Here is a 21,777-nt window from a genome sequence, read left to right on the forward strand (position 1 = left end):
TTTACTTAACAGGCAGATAGTACCCTGTGAGAAATTAGAGCAATGCAAAAACCACAGCATGACAACTTGTTTATAGTTTATAATGTGTTCTGCAGTGGTGGTGGGTACTAATGTAGGGTCAGGACAGCTAGCTGCAGTGGTGGTGGGTACTAATGTAGGGTCAGGACAGCTAGCTGCAGTGGTGGTGGGTACTAATGTAGGGTCAGGACAGCTAGCTGCAGTGGTGGTGGGTACTAATGTAGGGTCAGGACAGCTAGCTGCAGTGGTGGTGGGTACTAATGTAGGGTCAGGACAGCTAGCTGCAGTGGTGGTGGGTACTAATGTAGGGTCAGGACAGCTAGCTGCAGTGGTGGTGGGTACTAATGTAGGGTCAGGACAGCTAGCTGCAGTGGTGGTGGGTACTAATGTAGGGTCAGGACAGCTAGCTGCAGTGGTGGTGGGTACTAATGTAGGGTCAGGACAGCTAGCTGCAGTGGTGGTGGGTACTAATGTAGGGTCAGGACAGCTAGCTGCAGTGGTGGTGGGTACTAATGTAGGGTCAGGACAGCTAGCTGCAGTGGTGGTGGGTACTAATGTAGGGTCAGGACAGCTAGCTGCAGTGGTGGTGGGTACTAATGTAGGGTCAGGACAGCTAGCTGCAGTGGTGGTGGGTACTAATGTAGGGTCAGGACAGCTAGCTGCAGTGGTGGTGGGTACTAATGTAGGGTCAGGACAGCTAGCTGCAGTGGTGGTGGGTACTAATGTAGGGTCAGGACAGCTAGCTGCAGTGGTGGTGGGTACTAATGTAGGGTCAGGACAGCTAGCTGCAGTGGTGGTGGGTACTAATGTAGGGTCAGGACAGCTAGCTGCAGTGGTGGTGGGTACTAATGTAGGGTCAGGACAGCTAGCTGCAGTGGTGGTGGGTACTAATGTAGGGTCAGGACAGCTAGCTGCAGTGGTGGTGGGTACTAATGTAGGGTCAGGACAGCTAGCTGCAGTGGTGGTGGGTACTAATGTAGGGTCAGGACAGCTAGCTGCAGTGGTGGTGGGTACTAATGTAGGGTCAGGACAGCTAGCTGCAGTGGTGGTGGGTACTAATGTAGGGTCAGGACAGCTAGCTGCAGTGGTGGTGGGTACTAATGTAGGGTCAGGACAGCTAGCTGCAGTGGTGGTGGGTACTAATGTAGGGTCAGGACAGCTAGCTGCAGTGGTGGTGGGTACTAATGTAGGGTCAGGACAGCTAGCTGCAGTGGTGGTGGGTACTAATGTAGGGTCAGGACAGCTAGCTGCAGTGGTGGTGGGTACTAATGTAGGGTCAGGACAGCTAGCTGCAGTGGTGGTGGGTACTAATGTAGGGTCAGGACAGCTAGCTGCAGTGGTGGTGGGTACTAATGTAGGGTCAGGACAGCTAGCTGCAGTGGTGGTGGGTACTAATGTAGGGTCAGGACAGCTAGCTGCAGTGGTGGTGGGTACTAATGTAGGGTCAGGACAGCTAGCTGCAGTGGTGGTGGGTACTAATGTAGGGTCAGGACAGCTAGCTGCAGTGGTGGTGGGTACTAATGTAGGGTCAGGACAGCTAGCTGCAGTGGTGGTGGGTACTAATGTAGGGTCAGGACAGCTAGCTGCAGTGGTGGTGGGTACTAATGTAGGGTCAGGACAGCTAGCTGCAGTGGTGGTGGGTACTAATGTAGGGTCAGGACAGCTAGCTGCAGTGGTGGTGGGTACTAATGTAGGGTCAGGACAGCTAGCTGCAGTGGTGGTGGGTACTAATGTAGGGTCAGGACAGCTAGCTGCAGTGGTGGTGGGTACTAATGTAGGGTCAGGACAGCTAGCTGCAGTGGTGGTGGGTACTAATGTAGGGTCAGGACAGCTAGCTGCAGTGGTGGTGGGTACTAATGTAGGGTCAGGACAGCTAGCTGCAGTGGTGGTGGGTACTAATGTAGGGTCAGGACAGCTAGCTGCAGTGGTGGTGGGTACTAATGTAGGGTCAGGACAGCTAGCTGCAGTGGTGGTGGGTACTAATGTAGGGTCAGGACAGCTAGCTGCAGTGGTGGTGGGTACTAATGTAGGGTCAGGACAGCTAGCTGCAGTGGTGGTGGGTACTAATGTAGGGTCAGGACAGCTAGCTGCAGTGGTGGTGGGTACTAATGTAGGGTCAGGACAGCTAGCTGCAGTGGTGGTGGGTACTAATGTAGGGTCAGGACAGCTAGCTGCAGTGGGGGAAAGAGGATGTGGGAGAGACTGCAGGAGGAGACTGTCCCCGATTATGGTGACATCGTTCATTAATATGTTTTACGGTTCCAGACATTTTTTGATTTTACATGGACTCTGTTCTGGTCTCTTCCCAGAGCCACTGTGTCTAGTTTAACGACACAATGTAGACCCATGAGTTTTGGCTGGCAATAACCCAGTCTTTTGTCAAACCCTGTTCTTATTGTGGGCTGGGGGATGGTGTCTGTCAGCTAGGCTATATCCCCCACTGGGAGATTACCTTTTGGCCTAAATACCCCCCCCATGTTAAAGAGGCAGTGGTTTGTCTGCTGCTGGATTTAGTAGGGTGCACATATGGTGACAACCATTAGCCAAGATCAGCCATCAATATGAACTTTGATTGGTGGGCCTGAAAACAAGTATGCAGTTGTGGAGGAATGCAGTATTGGTTTAGCACCAAATATTCTACTGATGGATGATGATAATAATGTGTATGATGATGATGCTGATGACCTGTGACCTCTAACCTCTGTGGTCTCTCCCTTTCAGGATAATGGACCTAAGCTTGCATGACGCTCTCACGGACGGGGCGCCTAAGTCAGGACCGGACAGCCTGGTGAGGAGGGACTTCATGGCCTCCCTTGAGAAAGAAACTTTTGATGACAAAGTGGGCGAGACTGTAGGAAAGACTGACTACCGCCCTCTGCTGGACGGAAAGGATGGGAAAGGTAAGCTGGGATGCAGGATGCAGACTTTGTGGTATTGGGAAAACCCATAGAGAATTGGGGCAGCAGAGACAATCGAGTGAGAGGATTTTGCTGGTTGTTTTACTCAGTAAAGGCAAACATTGTGATGTATAGCTGGATGGCAGCTGCTTGCCTTACAGCTGAAATCCCTTCCCCTAATGTAATCCTTTGTATCTATGCAGATTATCCATATCTCATGTAAGCATACAAAATAACATGCACATATGCTATTTATATATAGCATGTACAGTACTCTGTGTGTACAGTATGGTATGTGTATTGTGTAAGTGAATGTGTTGAATCATGGAGAGAGCGGAGACCTAAGGGACAGAGGAACCAGGCCAGACAATGTTCAGGAACAGAACCACTCCCATCCAGCTCCTGCTATTTACTCTGCTCTCTTCCTGCCACAGCTCAGGCTGCATGAATACTGTCTGATTTTAAACAAGTATGTGTGTGTGTGTGTGTGTGTGTGTGTGTGTGTGTGTGTGTGTGTGTGTGTGTGTGTGTGTGTGTGTGTGTGTGTGTGTGTGTGTGTAGGGACAATGTCTATATACAGTGCATTCGGAAAGTATTCAGACCCCTTGACTTTTCCCAGATTTTGTTAAATTACAGCCATATTCTAAAATGGATTAAATAAAATCTACACACAATACCCCATAATAACAATGCTAAAAACATTTTTTTTTTATTATTGCAAGTTTATTAAAACTAAAAACAGAAATACCTTATTTACATAAGTATTAAGACAGTTTGGCTATGAGACTCCAAATTGAGCTCAGGTGCAACCTGTTTCCCTTGATCATCCTTGAGCTGTTTCTACAACTTGATTGGAGTCCACTTGTGGCAAATTCTATTGATTGGACATGATTTGTAAAGGCACACACCTGTCTATTTAAGGTTCCATAGTTGACAGTGCATGTCACAGCAAAATCCAAGCCATGAGGTCGAAAGAATTGTCCGTAGAGCTCTGAGACAGGATTATGTCGAGGCACAGATCTGGAGAAGGGTACCAAAACATTTCTTTGCCATTAAAGGTCCACAAGAACACATTGGCCTCCAGCATTCTTAAATTGAAGAAGTTTGTACTGACTCTAAAGGGTCTGAATACATATCTAAATTTGATATTTCAGTTTTTTGTTTTTAATACATTTCTGTACCTGTTTTTTCTTTGTAATCATTGTGATATTTTGTGTAGATTGATAAGAGACATTTTTTAAAAATCCATTTTAGAATAAGGCTGTGACTTTACAATATGTGGAAAAAGTCAAGGGGTCTGAATACTTTCCGAATGCATTGTAAAAACGAGTCATTGCAGTTATTGGGATCTCTTTGATTGAGTGGTAATGTGCACTGATGTTATTATGATTGGGTTTTTCCTGAACTTCTTGGGTGGCAACTTCCCCCTGACTCACTGAGAGAAAAAAAATGGCTACTGGAAAAGTCCTGTGTTTGTTTCCCTCTGCCAAGAAAGTACTTCACAGTTCATGAGAACTGTCATGAGCATGAGGGGAAATTCACTCCTTTGGGCCATACCGTCACTGTTGTTCACCCTCAAATTTAGTTGTTTATTGTGAAGTATGGGGATCGCTGAATTATCCGCTTTTGGCTATGTTGGATGGCAATTGGTCTTTTAGCCCCAGAGTAAAATAGCTAATTTGCACAGAAATAACAACAGAGAAACTGAGAAAAAAAATGTAAGAACAAAAAGCTCAGTGAATGAAGATTCTGTTTTATAGCTATACAATTGGACAACGCTGCTTCTCACAGTAACAGTAGAAGAACCAAATATGACAGAATATGATAAAGCTCATATGTACAGTGATTAGTGGTCTGGTCTAAAAAATATCCCAATGCCCTAGGGCAGTGATTGGGGACACTGCCCTGTGTAGGGTGCCGTCTTTCGGGTGGGACGTTAAACGGGTGTCCTGACTCTCTGAGGTCATTAAACATCCCATGGCACTTATCGTAAGAGTAGGGGTGTTAACCCCGGTGTCCTGACTCTCTGAGGTCATTAAAGATCCCATGGCACTTATCGTAAGAGTAGGGGGGTTAACCCCGGTGTACAAGACAATGATCCAATACATAAAGCAAAATCTACAATGGAATGGTTCAATAATAAACATATCCAGGTGTTAGAATGGCCAAGTCAAAGTCCAGACCTGAATCCAATCGAGAATCTGTGGAAAGAACTGAAAACTGCTGTTCACAAATGCTCTCCATCCAACCTCACTGAGCTCGAGCTGTTTTGCAAGGAGGAATGGGAAAAAAATTCAGTCTCTCGATGTGCAAAACTGATAGAGACATACCCCAAGCGACTTACAGCTGTAATCGCAGCAAAAGGTGTCGCTACAAAGTATTAACTTAAGGGGGGTGAATAATTTTGCACGCCCAATTTTTCAGTTTTTGATTTGTTAAAAAAGTTTGAAATATCCAATAAATGTCTTTCCACTTCATGATTGTGTCCCACTTGTTGTTGATTCTTCACAAAAAAATACAGTTTTATATCTTTATGTTTGAAGCCTGAAATGTGGCAAAAGGTCGCAAAGTTCAAGGGGGCCGAATACTTTCGCAAGGCACTGTACCTGGTAAAATAACGAATAAATAAAAAATAAATACAAATAAAATAAATGAGTCTCCTCCACTCCAGATAGTATCCTTTCTCCCAGGCAGTTCTTTCAGATCCAGCCCTCTAACCACAGACATGGTCTCATTATACCGCAGACTGACAGCACTCCCAGCACCAAAAGCACTCATACTCTCTACCTCTCTGGAATGGGTCCTATGTGTAGCTGGTAGTCAGGCGCAGGACAGCAGATATGAGTAATCAACGTACTTTTACTCAAAATGTCAAATATACAAAGTAACAAATACACGCACACCATGACAGGCCGAAAATACAATAAACAATCACTCACAAAAAAACATGGGGGAACAGAGGGTTAAATAATGAACAAGTAATTGTGGGATTGAAATCAGGTGTGTAAAACAAAGACAAACAAATGGAAAATGAAAAATGGATCGGCAGTGGCTAGAAGGACGGTGACGTTGACCGCCGAACGCCGCCCGAACAAGCAGAGGGACCGACTTCGGCGCAAGTCGTGACACCCTCTCTTTCTCTACCTCTCTCTGGCTCCAGCCGCGTGCCAACACCGACATCGGGGACGCAGCAACGAAGGGTCCAGGACGTCCTCCACCGGCACCCAGCATCTCTCCTCTGGACCGTACACCTCCCACTCCACGACGTACTGAGACCCCTCCCCCGACGCCTTGAGTCCAGGATAGCTCGAACAGCATACGCCGGGGCCCCCTCCATGTCCAGAGGGGGCGGAGGAACCTCCCGCACCTCAGCTTCCTGGAGTTGACCAGCCAACATCGGCCTAAGGAGAGACACGTGGGATGAGGGATTAATACGATAATCTGGGGGAAGCTGTAACCTGTAGCAGTCTCCTCAGGACTTTTAATGGCCCCACAAACCGCAGACCCAGCTTCCGGCAGGGCAGGCGGAGGGGCAGGTTTCAGGTCGAGAGCCAGACCCGGTCCTCCGGTGCAAACACCGGGGCCTCGCTGCGGTGGCGGTCAAGCGCCCTCTTTTGCCCGTTGTAGGTGCACATGGGCGGCGTCCCAGGTCTCCTCCAAGCGCTTGAACCATTCGTCCAACGCAGGAGCTTCGATCTGGCTCTTGATGCCACTGTGCCAGAACCGGCTGATATCCCAGTACGCACTGGAAAGGAGAGAGGTTAGTGGAGGAGTGGCGGAGTGAGTTTTGGGCCATCTCTGACCAGGGGATGAACGGCGCCCACTCCCCCGGCCGGTACTGGCAATATGACCGCAGAAACCTACCCACATCCTGGTTTATTCTCTCCACCTGCCCGTTACTCTCGGGGTGAAAACCGGAGCTGAGGCTGACCGAGACCCCCAGACGTTCCATGAACGCTCTCCAGACCCTGGACGTGAACTGGGGACCTCGATCAGAGACTATGTCTTCAGGCACCCCGTAGTGCCGGAAGACATGAGTGAACAGGGCCTCCGCAGTCTGTAGGGCGTAGGGAGACCGGGCAAAGGGAGGAGACGGCAGGACTTAGAAAACCGATCTACAATGACCGGGATCGTGGTGTTACCCCGTGAGGGAGGAAGATCCGTCAGGATGTCCACCGACAGGTGCGACCACGGCCGTTGTGGGACGGGTACGGGTTGTAATTTCCCTCTGGGCAGTTGCCTGGGAGCCTTGCACTGGGCGCACACCGAGCAGGAGGAAACATAAACCCTCATGTCCTTGGCCAAGGTGGGCCACCAGTACTTCCCACTAAGACAACGCACCATCCGCCCGATGCCATAATGACCAGAGGAGGGTGACGTATGGGCCCAATAGATCAAACGGTCGCAGACATCAGACGGAACGTACAGGCGCCCAGCTGGACACTGGGGGGAAGTGGGCTCTGTCCGCGTCCAGCTCCCACACCACCGGTGCCACCAGGCAAGAGGCCGGAAGTATGGGAGTGGGATCCATGGATCATTCCTCTGTGTCATACATCCGGGATAGTGTGTCTGCCTTAGCGTTCTGGGAACCTGGTCTGTAGGATAGTGTGAAAACAAAACGGGTAAAGAACATGGCCCACCTTGCCTGGCGAGGGTTCAGTCTCCTCGCCGCCCGGATGTACTCCAGATTGCGGTGGTTAGTCCAGAAGAGAAAAGGGTGTTGTCCTCGCCTTCAAAGCCTTGAAAACAGCCAACAACTCCCGGTACCCCACATCATAGTGTTGCTCCGCCGGGCTGAGCTTTTTCGAAAAGAAGGCACAGGGGCAGAGCTTTGGTGGCTTGCCCAAGCGCTGAGAGAGCACGGCTCCTATCCCAACCTCGAACGCGTCCACCTCCACTATGAACGCCAAAGAGGGATCCGGATGAGCCAGCACGGGAGCCCAGGTAAACAGAGCCTTCAGGTGACCAAAAGGCCTGTCTGCCTCAGCCGAACACTGCAGCCGCATTGGTCCTCCCTTCAACAGTGAGGTAATGGGAGCTGCTACCTGACCAAACCCCCGGGTAAACCTCCGGTAGTAGTTGACAAACCCCATAAACCGCTGCACTTCCTTTACCGTGGTGGGAGTAGGCCAATTACGCACGGCTGAAATGCGGTCACTCTCCATCTCCACCCCTGACGTGGAAATGTGGTACCCTAAGAAGGAGATGGACTGTTGGAAGAACAGACATTTCTCAGCCTTGACGTACAGGTCATGCTCCAACAGTCGACCAAGCACCCTGCGCACAAGGGACACATGCTCGGCGCCTGTAGCGGAGTATATCAGAATGTCATCAATATACACCACTACACCCTGCCCGTGCAGGTCCCGGAAAATCTCATCAACAGAGGCCTGGAAGACTGATGGAGCATTCATCAACCCAAACCGCATGACGAGGTACTCATAGTGCCCTGAGGTGGTACTAAATGCTGTCTTCCACTCGTCCACCTGAATCTACTAGTGCCTTATGCTGGGAATGTGGGGAAAACTCAGGAAATTAAATAAACACATACATGTGAGCAACAGGGGTTGCCGACTCACCTGGGGTGACACAATAGTGCCCTGTCTGCTGCCTGAGGAACCCCTCCAGCACCGACCAGCAGTGTGCCCTCTGCGGTCACAGATGGTGCAGGGAATGGCCCCTCCTCCGGTCGCCCTAAGTGCAGCACCTCCCAGCTCCATTGGCGTCGGAGCGGAGGTGCTGGGGGATGGAACTGACAGGTCCCAATCCGGACGTCCGCGGGCAGGTTGTCCAGCCGGATGGACAGGTCCACCAGCTGGTCCAATGTGAGGGTGGTGTCTCTGCAGGCCAACTCCCGACAGACGTCCTCGCGCAGACTGCACCTGTAGTGATCAATCAGGGCCCCGTCGTTCCATCCCACGCTGGCGGACAGGGTCCGGAAGTCCAAGGCAAAATCCTGCGCGCTCCTCGTCCCCTGCCTCAGGTGGAATAACTTCCATCATCCTCATTATGCAGGTGAACTCTTTATAATGATCCAATGCGGCATCTCCCTCACACCATACGGCGTTGGCCCACTCCAGGGCTTTGTCTGAGAGGCAGGAGACGAGGGCGGACACACTCTCACGCCCCGAAGGAGCCGGGTGGGCGGTCGCTAGGTAGAGCTCCAGCTGTAGTAGAAACCCCTTGCATCCGGCAGCCGTCCCATCATACTCCCTCGGGAGCGTGAGTCGAATCCCGCTGGGACCAGGGGATAGAGGGGTGGACAGTGGGACCTGTTGTAGTGTGGCTAGTGGAGGTGCTGAAAAACCTCCTCCTCTCTCCAAACGATCCATAGTCTGCAGCACGTGATCCATGGCAGTGCCCAGACGTTTCAACATGGTTGCATGCTGCTGATCGTGCTCCTCCACTGGAACAGGGAGGGCGTCTGCTCCTGCTGACTCCATTCTTCGGGTGAGTGATTCTGTAATGGGTCCTAGGTGTAGCTGGTGTAGAGAGTCAGGCGCAGGACAGCAGATATGAGTAATCAACGTACTTTTTTACAATACACGCACACCATGACAGACCGAAAATACAATAAACAATCATTCACAAAAAAACATGGGGGAACAGAGGGTTAAATAATGAACAAGTAATTGTGGGATTGAAATCAGGTGTGTAAAACAAAGACAAAACAAATGGAAAATTAAAAATGGATCGGCGGTGGATAGAAGGCCGGTGACATCGTCCGCTGAACGAGAAGAGGGACTGACTTCGGCGGAAGTCGTGTCACTCTCTCTTTCTCTACCTCTCTCTGTTTCTCCCTCTTCCCATCTAGCTGTATATCCCAGTCTTTGTCCATCTCTCCCACACTCCCTCTCTCTCACTCCCTCTCTCTCTTTGTCTCCCTCTCTCTCTCTCACTCCCTCTCTCTCTTTGTCTCCCCTCGCGTCCTGTCACTTCCAGAAGTGTCAGCCTGGAGACAGGGCAGCGTTAGCATAGCCCTGACTGGAGCAACATTACAGACTCAGCCGTGAACAAGTCAGGAAACAAAAACGTCAATTAACACCCAGACCATTAACACCCAGGCTTCTCCTCTGACAACTTGGCAACAACGGTTGCATGTTAATTATCCTGCTCTAAAAATCAACATGTACCGAAATATTCAGTCAAAACAAATGATTAAAATTATGGATGGATTAGGGATGGATTAGAGAAGGTATTCTTTGACCTCTGAGGCTTTATGACCTTTATGTCAATCTGAAGTCATATACTGTTCTCCCAAGTCTTAGACTGTTCTCTCTGCTACCGCACGGCAAGCAGTACCGGAGCGCCAGGCCTAGGACCAAAAGGCTCCTTAACAGCTTCTAACCCCAAGCCATAAGACTGCTGAACAACTAATCAAATGGCCACCCGGACTATTTACATTGACCCCCACCATTGACCCCCCTCCCCTTTGTTTTTACTCTGCTGCTACTCACTGTTTATTATCTATGCATAGTCACTTTACAAATGACCTCGACTAACCTGCACTTTGACTCAGTAACGGTACCCGCTGTATACAACCTCGTTATTGTTATGTAAATGTTTTGTGTTACTTTTTGATTGATTAGATTTGATTAACTTTTTGTATATTTAGTAAATATTTGATTAACTCTATTTCTTGAACTGCATTGTTGGTTAAGGGCTTGTAAGTAAGCAGTTCACGGTAAGGTCTACCTGTTGTATTCGGTGCATGTGACAAATAAAAAATGGTTTTATTTGAAAAAAAAATCTTGATTGACACAGTTGTCATTTTTCCCCACACAACCACTTGATTTAATGATGTCTAATTAAGATCAACCAACATCATTAGGCTACGCTACAGTATGTGGTTTATTTCAGGAGGGCATGCAGAACACTGTACAGTGTAGCATGTTGACTAGTGCCAGCAGTGTGCTGCATGATAGGGGCTCAGGGCAGAGTATGTGACTACAGTAAGCTGGAACATCAATAGCAGAAGGAAACAGTGCGGGTGAGCTCATCAAAAAGACTCGTACACACAACACCGGTGTTGGCAGTGCAGATCCGTCTGTGTGTGGGGGTGCTGATGTCAGCATCTCCTCTGTACTGTATGTTGTGATTGATGCTTTTAGAGCAAGACCTCTGGACAACCACTGTGTAGATCAAGGTTTGCCCAAGGAGAGCTTTTGCTGCTTATCAGTCACGTACTGTACACTATTCTTCTTGTTTAATACTCTACGTTCGTTCAATACTGTACTTTATCTAACTGATTTAGCTTCTGTTTGATGTCGTCACAATTCTTAGGTTGTCTGATTTGTGGAGTGACAATTCAACATGCCTTGTTCCTTAAACTGAAGCCACGCTACCTTGACATTGAAGTAGGAAAACATATATTTGTATGTAAAATGTCAGTGGAAAATACACACAGTAATAGACTGATATACTAACTTCTATCATCCTATCATGTCAGGATGTGCACTATTACTCCATCTTGTCTGCAGTGTTCAGAAGTATACTGGCCGTGGAGCCTCTTACAGCACCTGTGCTCCTTTTTCCTGTCATTGCATGAGATTCAACCCATGTTTTTATTATGCAGTGCTTATCTTATACTGAAATCTCCTTGACCTACACAAAGGCATTGCTATATTCATCAATCATTAAAAGCCTTCCCAGAGTCTTCCCCACACCCACTTCTCCCATCCCCCAATGTCCTTCAATCCCAAAGTCATTGGTTGGTTACTTTGGAGATTGTCATGTAGAATTGGATACTTTGATGTGGCTATCCCCTTCGTCTGTTTGTAGTAAAGATAAAGGATTGTTGACGCTCATCATGTCGAACAGCAACCCAAAATGAGAGAAACCCATACATGTACAGAGGAGGGAATTCAGAACAGCTCATCTCACTGTACACTATTCATATTTTCTTTCTGGGAAATTATGCTGTTTTCTCTTTTAGCTACACAAATAATCCCATAAGCGGTGAACAGATTTTTATGCAGCTGAAAGACGCCTATCATGGTGAGGAGGCTGAAGCTGGGTAGGCCTGCCAAATGGTTGTGTGGTACTGGAGAGGTTTGGCGTGGTACTGGACAAGCTGAGTGCATATCAACCCCACAGGGACCGGCTGAGGCTGGGGCTGATTCCCTGTCAGGCGATAGAGGAGGATGAACTTTATCAGCTCTCTGGTCTCTCAGAAATAGCCCTCAAACAATGTCTTAGAAATGAGAAATAGCCCCCGAACAATGTCTTAGAAATGAGAAATAGCCCTCGAACAATGTCTTAGAAATGAGAAATAGCCCTCGAACAATGTCTTAGAAATGAGAAATAGTTCTCGAACAATGTCTTAGAAATGAGAAATAGTTCTCGAACAATGTCTTAGGTAAGCTAATTTCTATGTGTTATTTACCTACAGCCTAAACCATAACAACTAGTATTAGCTAATTACTTGTGCATTCAATGTGGGTGTTAACTCATTAGTCACAGAACGGGCAGTAGGTATCCTAGTTGTTAGAGCATTGGGCCAGTAATCGAAAGGTTGCTCGTTCGAATACCTGAGCTGAGCAAGGCGCTTAACCCTAATTTGCTCTAGGGGTGCCGTAAAACAAGACATTTTACTGCCTATCTGGTGTATGTGACAATAAAACATTGTGTGTTTACACATACCATATCAGTGGTCCATTAGCCGTCCATGGAGTGTGATCCTTCCCTCCTACGCACACACAACTACATCTTTGTAAACCCCATTCATTTACCATGCTCACACATTTCAGTCACGTACGATGTATTTTGTACTTCTCACAATCACAGGCTTATTTATTTACTTTTTAAACACAGAAATCATCAAACCCTTGCTTCACCTCCATTCTGCAGGGGGGGGGGGGGGTCCTTACGTAAGTGCCTGCCTAGCAGACAGGCTGCTGTGCTGAAGGAGTGAGAGGGAAGGAAGGTCATTGTGACTCCTCCGGCAGAGTACAGAGGGAGCCATTGCACCCAGCATGACTCTGCAGTCTGTCTGGTCTGGACACTAACTGCCGCACGGCGCGTCTGCTTTTAGGATTTTTTTCTTCCTTTATTGTTATTATTGCTCCTGGGTCCTTGTGTCACAACAATATCTGTTTTTATTTTATCTCCCTGCCTGCAGTTTGGGTTCCCCCACTTTCAGAGATATGCATATTCAAGACAAGTAGCCTGTGGTGGTTGGCTCCTTCAGGGATGTCACATCTGAAACCGGAGAATTAAAACGCCCCAAACACATAATTTAGGTGTCCCTTTAAATTCATTTTGAAAATAGCCTGGTCCATACTGAGAGGGGGAGCTGACGGGGGGGTGCTGTTTTGAAGCCACCACGCCTCCATCTTGGCACTCCCCCACCTGTGTAAAAATATTTTGGAAGCTATAGAAATGCATTTATTATAATGTCTACATTTGTTTTTGCCACGTTAATTCTATTTTATACAACGGGTGGGTCTAATCTTGAATGCTGATTGGTTAAAAGCACATTCCAGCCGGTGTCTATTCCCCAAGTTACCACCGGCTACATCTATGACCTCAAAATGCCTATTTAATTTGTTCCATCTGACTGCGCTGTCTCATCAGCTCAGCCAAGCAATTGATAGACATTATCTCACATTTATTTTAGACTAACATTTTGTTTTCAATAGCGGAGGTTTGTATAAACCTTGCTGTCCATCTCGCTGACCTTTGCAACATTGTTTCAGGATTCAAATTCAATCTCCAACTGTCCATAGTAATGAACGTGTCGGGAGTTGGTACGAGACAGAGGCAGGCAGCGTAGCTCAACCAGTCGAAATCACGAATCAACTGGCATAATTTTTATGGATATATACAGTACCAGTCAAAGGTTTGAACACTTATTCCAGGGTTTTTCTTTACCACATGCTACTTGTCTTGAATATGCATATCTCTGAAAGTGGGGGAACCCAAACTGCAGGCAGGGAGATAAAATAAAAACAGATATTGTTGTGACACAAGGACCCACTTTCCAGGGTTTTTCTTTATTTGTACTATTTTCTGCATTGTAGAATAATAGTGAAGGGGTAGCAGGTAGCCTAGTGGTTAGAGTTTTGGGCCAGTAACCGAAAGGTTGCTGGTTCGAAACCCCGAGCTGACAAGGTAAAAATCTGTCGTTCTGCCCCTGAACAAGGCAGTTTAACCCACTGTTTTCCAGTAGGCTGTCATTGTACAGTGAGGGGAAAAAGTATTTGATCCCCTGCTGATTTTGTACGTTTGCCCACTGACAAAGAAATTACCAGTCTATAATTTTAATGGTAGGTTTATTTGGTAGGTTAATGGTAGGTTTATTTGAACAGTGAGAGACAGAATACAACAAAAAAATCCAGAAAAACGTATTTCAAAAATGTTATAAATTAATTAGCATTTTAATGAGGGAAATAAGAATTTGACACCTCTGCAAAACATGACTTACTACTTGGTGGCAAAACCCTTGTTGGCAATCACAGAGGTCAGATGTTTCTTGTAGTTGGCCACCAGGTTTGCACACATCTCAGGAGGGATTTTGTCCCACTCCTCTTTGCAGATCTTCTCCAAGTCATTAAGGTTGCGAGGCTGACGTTTGGCAACTCAAACCTTCAGCTCCCTCCACAGATTTTCTATGGGATTAAGGTCTGGAGACTGGCTAGGCCACTCCAGGACCTTAATGTGTTTCTTCTTGAGCCACTCTTTTATTGCCTTGGCCGTGTGTTGTGGGTCATTGTCATGCTGGAATACCCATCCACGACCCATTTTCAATGCCCTGGCGGAGGGAAGGAGGTTCTCACCCAAGATTTGACAGTACATGGCCACGTCCATCGTCCCTTTGATGCGGTGAAGTTGTCCTGTCCCCTTAGCAGAAAAACACCCCCAAAGCATAATGTTTCCACCTCCATGTTTGACGGTGGGGATAGTGTTCTTGGGGTCATAGGCAGCATTCCTCCTCCTCCAAACACGGCGAGTTGAGTTGATGCCAAAGAGCTCCATTTTGGTCTCATCTAACCACAACACTTTCACCCAGTTGTCCTCTGAATCATTCAGATGTTCATTGGCAAACTTCAGACGGGCATGTATATTTGCTTTCTTGAGCAGGGGGACCTTGCGGGCACTGCAGGATTTCAGTCCTTCACGGCGTAATTTGTTTACAATTGTTTTCTTGGTGACTATGGTCCCAGCTGCCTTTGACAAATCCTCCCGTGTAGTTCTGGGCTGATTTCTCACCATTCTCATGATCATTGCAACTCCACGAGGTGAGATCTTGCATGGAGCCCCAGGCCGAGGGAGATTGACAGTTCTTTTGTGTTTCTTCCATTTGCGAATAATCGCACCAACTGTTGTCACCTTCTCACCAAGCTGCTTGGCGATGGTCTTGTAGCCCATTCCAACCTTGTGTAGGTCTACAATCTTGTCCCTGACATCCTTGGAGAGCTCTTTGGTCTTGGCCATGGTGGAGAGTTTGGAATCTGATTGATTGATTGCTTCTGTGGACAGGTGTCTTTTATACAGGTAACAAGCTGTGATTAGGAGCACTCCCTTTAAGAGTGTGCTCCTAATCTCAGCTCGTTACCTGCATAAAAGACACCTGAGAGCCAAAAATCTTTCTGATTGAGTGGGGGTCAAATACTTATTTCCCTCATTAAAATGCAAATCAATTTTTAACATTTTTGATATGCATTTTTCTGGATTTTTTTGTTGTTATTCTGTCTCTCACAGTTCAAATAAACCTACCATTAAAATTATAGACTGATCAATTCTTTGTCAGTGGACAAATGTACAAAATCAGCAGGGGATCAAATACTTTTTTCCCTCACTGTAAGTAAGACTTTGTTCTTATCTGACTTGCCTAGTTAAATAAAGGTTAACTGAAATAACTTATTATTATTATTATTTTAAACTATGAAATAACATGTATGGAATTATGTAGTAACCAAAAAAGTGTTATATATCTAAATATATTTTAGATTTTAGATTCTTCAAAGTAGCCATCCTTTGCCTTGATGACAGCTTTGCACACTCTTGGTCTTGGCATTCTCTCAACCAGCTTCATGGGGTAGTCAGCTGGAATGCATTTCAATTAACATGTGTGCCTTGTTCATTTGTGATTTTTCCTTCTTAATGCGTTTAAGCCAATTAGTTGTGTTGTGACAAGGTAGGAGTGGTATACAGAAGAGAGCCTATTTGGTAAAAGACCAAGTCCATGTCAAGAACAGCTCAAATAAGCAAAGAGAAATGACAGTCCAATATTACTGTAAGACATGAACGTGAGTCAATCTGGAACATTTCAAGAACTTTGAAAGTTTCTTCAAGTGCAGCTTCAAAAACCATAAAGCGCTATGATTTTTATTTTATTTTTATTTCACCTTTATATAACCAGGTAGGCTAGTTGAGAACAAGTTCTCATTTACTGCGACCTGGCCAAGATAAAGTATAGCAGTGTGAACAGATAACACAGACTTACACATGGAGTAAAGTCAATAACACAGTAGAAAAAAGGAAGTATATATACACTGTGTGCAAAAGGCATGAGGAGGTAGGTGAATAATTACAATTTAGCAGATTAACACTGGAGTGATACATGATCAGATGGTCATGTGCAGGTAGAGATACTGGTGTGCAAAAAAGCAGAAAATTAAATAAATAAAAACAGTATGATAAAACTCTCTGAGGAAAGCCACAGGAATGGAAGACCCAGAGTTACCTCTGCTGCAGAGGATAAGTTCATTAGAGTTACCAGCCTCAGAAATTACAACCCAAATAAATGCTTCACAGAGATCAAGTAACAGACAAATCTCAACATCAATTGTTCAGAGGAGACTGCTTGAAACCTCTACTAAAGGACACCAATAAGCAGAAAAGACCTGCTTGGACCTAGAAACACAAGCAATGGACATTAGATCGGTGTAAATCTGTCCTTTGGTCTGATGAGTCCAAATTTGAGATTTTTTGTTCCAATCACTGTGTCTTTGTGAGACGCAGAGTAGGTGAACGAATGATCTCCGCGTAGGTAAGTGAATGAATTATCTCTGTGTGGTTCCCACCGTGAAGCATGGAGGAGGAGGTGTGATGGTGTGGGGGTGCTTTGCTTGTGACACTGTCTGTGATTTATTTAGAATTCAAGGCACACTTAACCAGCATGGCTACCACAGCATTTTGCAGCGATACGCCATCCCACCTGGTTTGCGCTTAGTGGGACTATCATTTGTTTTTCAACAGGACAATGACCCAACACACCTCCAGGCTGTGTAAGGGCTATTTGACCAAGAAGGAGAGTGATGGTGTGAGAGTGCTGCATCAGATGACCTGGCCTCCACAATCACCCGACCTCAACCCAATTGAGGTGGTTTGGGATGAGTATGACCGCAGAGTGAAGGAAAAGTAGCCAACAAGTGCTCAGCATATGTGGTGACTCCTTCAAGACTTTTGGAAAAGCATTCCAGATGAAGCAGGTTGAGAGAATGCCAAGAGTGTGCAAAGTTGTCATCAAGGCAATGGGTGGTTACTTTGACGAATCTAAAATCTAAAATAAATTTTGATTTGTTGAACACTTTTTTTGTTTACTACGTGATTACATATGTGTTATTTCATAGTTTTGATGTCTTCACTATTATTCTACAATGTAGAAAATAGTAAAAATAAAGGAAAAACCTCTTGAAGTGATAGCTGTGTTGTTGGCTAGCTCCTCTGAACAACAGTGTCCTGACGAATAAGCATATTTTCTATGCCAGGTGAAATTGCACCTCATTAGCTCATTGTTATGGATGTATCCAAATAAATGTCACTAGAAAAGAGCTTAAACTAATGCAAATACATCTACTTTGCTGTTATCCGGGCTGCACTTTTTGACGTGACTGTAAGTTAGCCTTAGTTGGTTAGCTAGCAAGCAAGGGTTAAGAACACTGCCAGTCAGTATGGCAATGGAACATTTAGAACGAATGACTGAGTCACGTCCATAAATACAGAACGAAAAGAATGAACAACTGAGTCGCGTCTCTAGCAACCGAACAGATAGAACCAATGACCAGCCAGCTTGGATAGCAACCCTAGATTTGTGTCTGGACTATATCTGTTACGGTGAGTGAATGAGGACCCAAAAGCGAATCAACTTAAACAGAGCTTCTTTAATTACCAAACATAGGTAGGCTCAGATGGACCGGCAGATTCCGACAGGACAGGACAAGGTTACAGCAAACATGACGACAGTCTGGTTCAGGCATGAATGACACAAACAAACAAGAATCCGACAAGGACAGGAGCAGAAACAGAGAGAGATATAGGGACCTAATCAGAGGGAAAAAAGGGAACAGGTGGGGAACGGGGTGAATGGGTAGTTAGAGGAGACAAGGGACAGCTGGGGGAAAGCGGGGGAGAAAAGGTAACCTAACACGACCAGCAGAGGGAGACAGGGTGAAGGGAAAGGACAGAGACAAGACAACATGACAGTACATGACAGTACCCCCCCACTCACCGAGCGCCTCCTGGCGCACTCGAGGAGGAAACCTGGCGGCAACGGAGGAAATCATCAATCAGCGCACGGTCCAGCACGTCCCGAGAGGGAACCCAACTCCTCTCCTCAGGACCGTACCCCTCCCAGTCAACTAGGTACTGATGACCACGGCCCCGAGGACGCATGTCCAAGATTTTACGGACCCTGTAGATAGGTGCGCCCTCGACAAGGATGGGGGGGGGGGGGGAAGACGAGCGGGGGCGCGAAGAACGGGCTTAACACAGGAGACATGGAAGACCGGGTGGACGCGACGAAGATATCGCGGAAGAAGAAGTCGCACTGCGACAGGATTAATGACCTGAGAGATACGGAATGGACCAATGAACCGCGGGGTCAACTTGCGAGAAGCCGTCTTAAGGGGAAGGTTCTGAGTGGAGAGCCAAACTCTCTGACCGCGACAATATCTAGGGCTCTTAGTTCTACGCTTATTAGCAGCTCTCACAGTCTGCGCCCTATAACGGCAAAGTGCAGACCTGACCCTCTTCCAGGTGCGCTCGCAACGTTGGACAAAAGCCTGAGCGGAGGGGACGCTGGACTCGGCGAACTGAGATGAGAACAACGGAGGCTGGTACCCGAGGCTACTCTGAAAAGGAGATAGCCCGGTCGCAGACGAAGGAAGCGAGTTGTGGGCGTATTCTGCCCAGGGGAGCTGTTCTGACCAAGACGCAGGGTTGCGAAAAGAAAGACTGCGTAAGATGCGACCAATAGTCTGATTGGCCCGTTCTGCTTGACCGTTAGACTGGGGGTGAAAGCCGGAAGAGAGACTGACGGAAGCCCCAATCAAACGGCAAAACTCCCTCCAAAATTGAGACGTGAATTGCGGACCTCTGTCCGAAACGACGTCTGACGGAAGGCCATGAATTCTGAAAACATTCTCGATGATGATTTGTGCCGTCTCTTTAGCAGAAGGAAGCTTAGCAAGGGGAATGAAATGAGCCGCCTTAGAGAACCTATCGACAACCGTAAGAATAACAGTCTTCCCCGCTGACGAAGGCAGTCCGGTGACAAAATCTAAGGCGATGTGAGACCACGGTCGAGAGGGAATAGGAAGCGGCCTGAGACGGCCGGCAGGAGGAGAGTTACCGGACTTAGTCTGCGCGCAGACCGAACAAGCAGCCACGAAACGACGCGTGTCATGCTCCCGGGTGGGCCACCAGAAACGCTGGCGAATGGAAGCAAGCGTACCCCGAACGCCAGGGTGGCCGGCTAACTTGGCAGAGTGAGCCCACTGAAGAACGGCCAGACGAGTAGGAACGGGAACGAAAAGAAGGTTCCTAGGACAAGCGCGCGGCGACGGAGTTTGAGTGAGTGCTTGCTTTACCTGCCTCTCAATTCCCCAGACAGTCAACCCGACAACACGCCCCTCAGGGAGAATCCCCTCGGGGTCAGTGGAGGCTACTGAAGAACTGAAGAGACGAGACAAAGCATCAGGCTTGGTGTTCTTAGAGCCCGGACGATAAGAAATCACGAACTCGAAACGAGCGAAAAACAGCGCCCAACGCGCCTGACGCGCATTAAGTCGTTTGGCAGAACGGATGTACTCAAGGTTCCTATGGTCAGTCCAAACGACAAAAGGAACGGTCGCCCCCTCCAACCACTGTCGCCATTCGCCTAGGGCTAACCGGATGGCGAGCAGTTCGCGGTTACCCACATCATAGTTACGTTCCGACGGCGACAGGCGATGAGAAAAATACGCGCATGGGTGGACCTTGTCGTCAGAGAGGGAGCGCTGAGAAAGGATGGCTCCCACTCCCACCTCTGACGCGTCAACCTCGACAACGAACTGTCTAGAGACGTCAGGTGTAACAAGGATAGGAGCGGATGTAAAACGATTCTTGAGGAGATCAAAAGCTCCCTGGGCGGAAACGGACCACTTAAAGCACGTCTTGACAGAAGTAAGGGCTGTGAGAGGAGCTGCCACCTGACCGAAATTACGGATGAAACGACGATAGAAGTTCGCGAAGCCGAGAAAGCGCTGCAGCTCGACGCGTGACTTAGGGACGGGCCAATCAATGACAGCTTGGACCTTAGCGGGATCCATCTTAATGCCTTCAGCGGAAATAACAGAACCGAGAAATGTGACGGAGGAGGCATGAAAAGTGCACTTCTCAGCCTTCACAAAAAGACAATTCTCTAAAAGGCGCTGGAGGACACGTCGAACGTGCTGAACATGAATCTGGAGTGACGGTGAAAAAATCAGGATATCGTCAAGGTAAACGAAAACAAAGATGTTCAGCATGTCTCTCAGGACATCATTGACTAATGCCTGAAAGACAGCTGGAGCGTTAGCGAGGCCGAAAGGAAGAACCCGGTATTCAAAGTGCCCTAACGGAGTGTTAAACGCCGTCTTCCACTCGTCCCCCTCCCTGATGCGCACGAGATGGTAAGCGTTACGAAGGTCCAACTTAGTGAAAAACCTGGCTCCCTGCAGGATCTCGAAGGCTGAAGACATAAGAGGAAGCGGATAACGATTCTTCACTGTTATGTCATTCAGCCCTCGATAATCTATGCAGGGGCGCAGAGACCCGTCCTTCTTCTTGACAAAAAAAAACCCCGCTCCGGCGGGAGAGGAGGAGGGGACTATGGTACCGGCGTCAAGAGCTACAGACAAATAATCTTCGAGAGCCTTACGTTCGGGAGCCGACAGAGAGTATAGTCTACCCCGGGGGGGGGTGGTTCCCGGAAGGAGATCAATACTACAATCATACGACCGGTGTGGAGGAAGAGAGGTGGCCCTGGACCGACTGAACACCGTGCGCAGATCGTGATATTCCTCCGGCACCCCTGTCAAATCACCAGGCTCCTCCTGTGAAGAAGAGACAGAGGAAACAGGAGGGATAGCAGACATTAAACATTTCACATGACAAGAGACGTTCCAGGAGAGGATAGAATTACTAGACCAATTAATGGAAGGATTATGACAAACTAGCCAGGGATGGCCCAAAACAACAGGTGTAAAAGGTGAACGAAAAATTAAAAAAGAAATGGTTTCACTATGATTACCAGAAACAGTGAGGGTTAAAGGTAGCGTCTCACGCTGAATCCTGGGGAGAGGACTACCATCCAGGGCGAACAAGGCCGTGGGCTCCTTTAACTGTCTGAGAGGAATGTCATGTTCCCGAGCCCAGGTCTCGTCCATAAAACAGCCCTCCGCCCCAGAGTCTATTAAGGCACTGCAGGAAGCTGACGAACCGGTCCAGCGTAGATGGACCGACAAGGTAGTGCAGGATCTTGAAGGAGAGACAGGAGTAGTAGCGCTCACCAGTAGCCCTCCGCTTACTGACGAGCTCTGGCCTTTTACTGGACATGAAGTGACAAAATGACCAGCGGAACCGCAATAGAGACAGAGGCGGTTGGTGATTCTCCGTT

The 21,777-nt window shown here is 47.6% G+C and overlaps 1 protein-coding gene across 6 annotated transcripts in view; it reads left to right on the forward strand.

Annotated features, from left to right (window-relative positions):
- LOC139386657 (microtubule-associated protein 4-like) overlaps positions 1-21,777 on the forward strand; it is a 97,476-nt gene that overhangs the window by 14,297 nt on the left and 61,402 nt on the right. For all 6 annotated transcript variants that reach the window (XM_071132426.1, XM_071132427.1, XM_071132428.1 and 3 more), the window contains exon 2: positions 2,740-2,918. In XM_071132426.1, coding sequence (XP_070988527.1) covers positions 2,744-2,918 — 175 coding nt within the window. In that variant the 5' untranslated portion in view covers positions 2,740-2,743. The remainder of the gene's footprint in view (positions 1-2,739; positions 2,919-21,777) is intronic.

This window comes from Oncorhynchus clarkii, chromosome 28 (genome assembly GCF_045791955.1).
Source record: "Oncorhynchus clarkii lewisi isolate Uvic-CL-2024 chromosome 28, UVic_Ocla_1.0, whole genome shotgun sequence".
In the NCBI taxonomy this organism is placed as follows: Eukaryota; Metazoa; Chordata; class Actinopteri; order Salmoniformes; family Salmonidae; genus Oncorhynchus; species Oncorhynchus clarkii.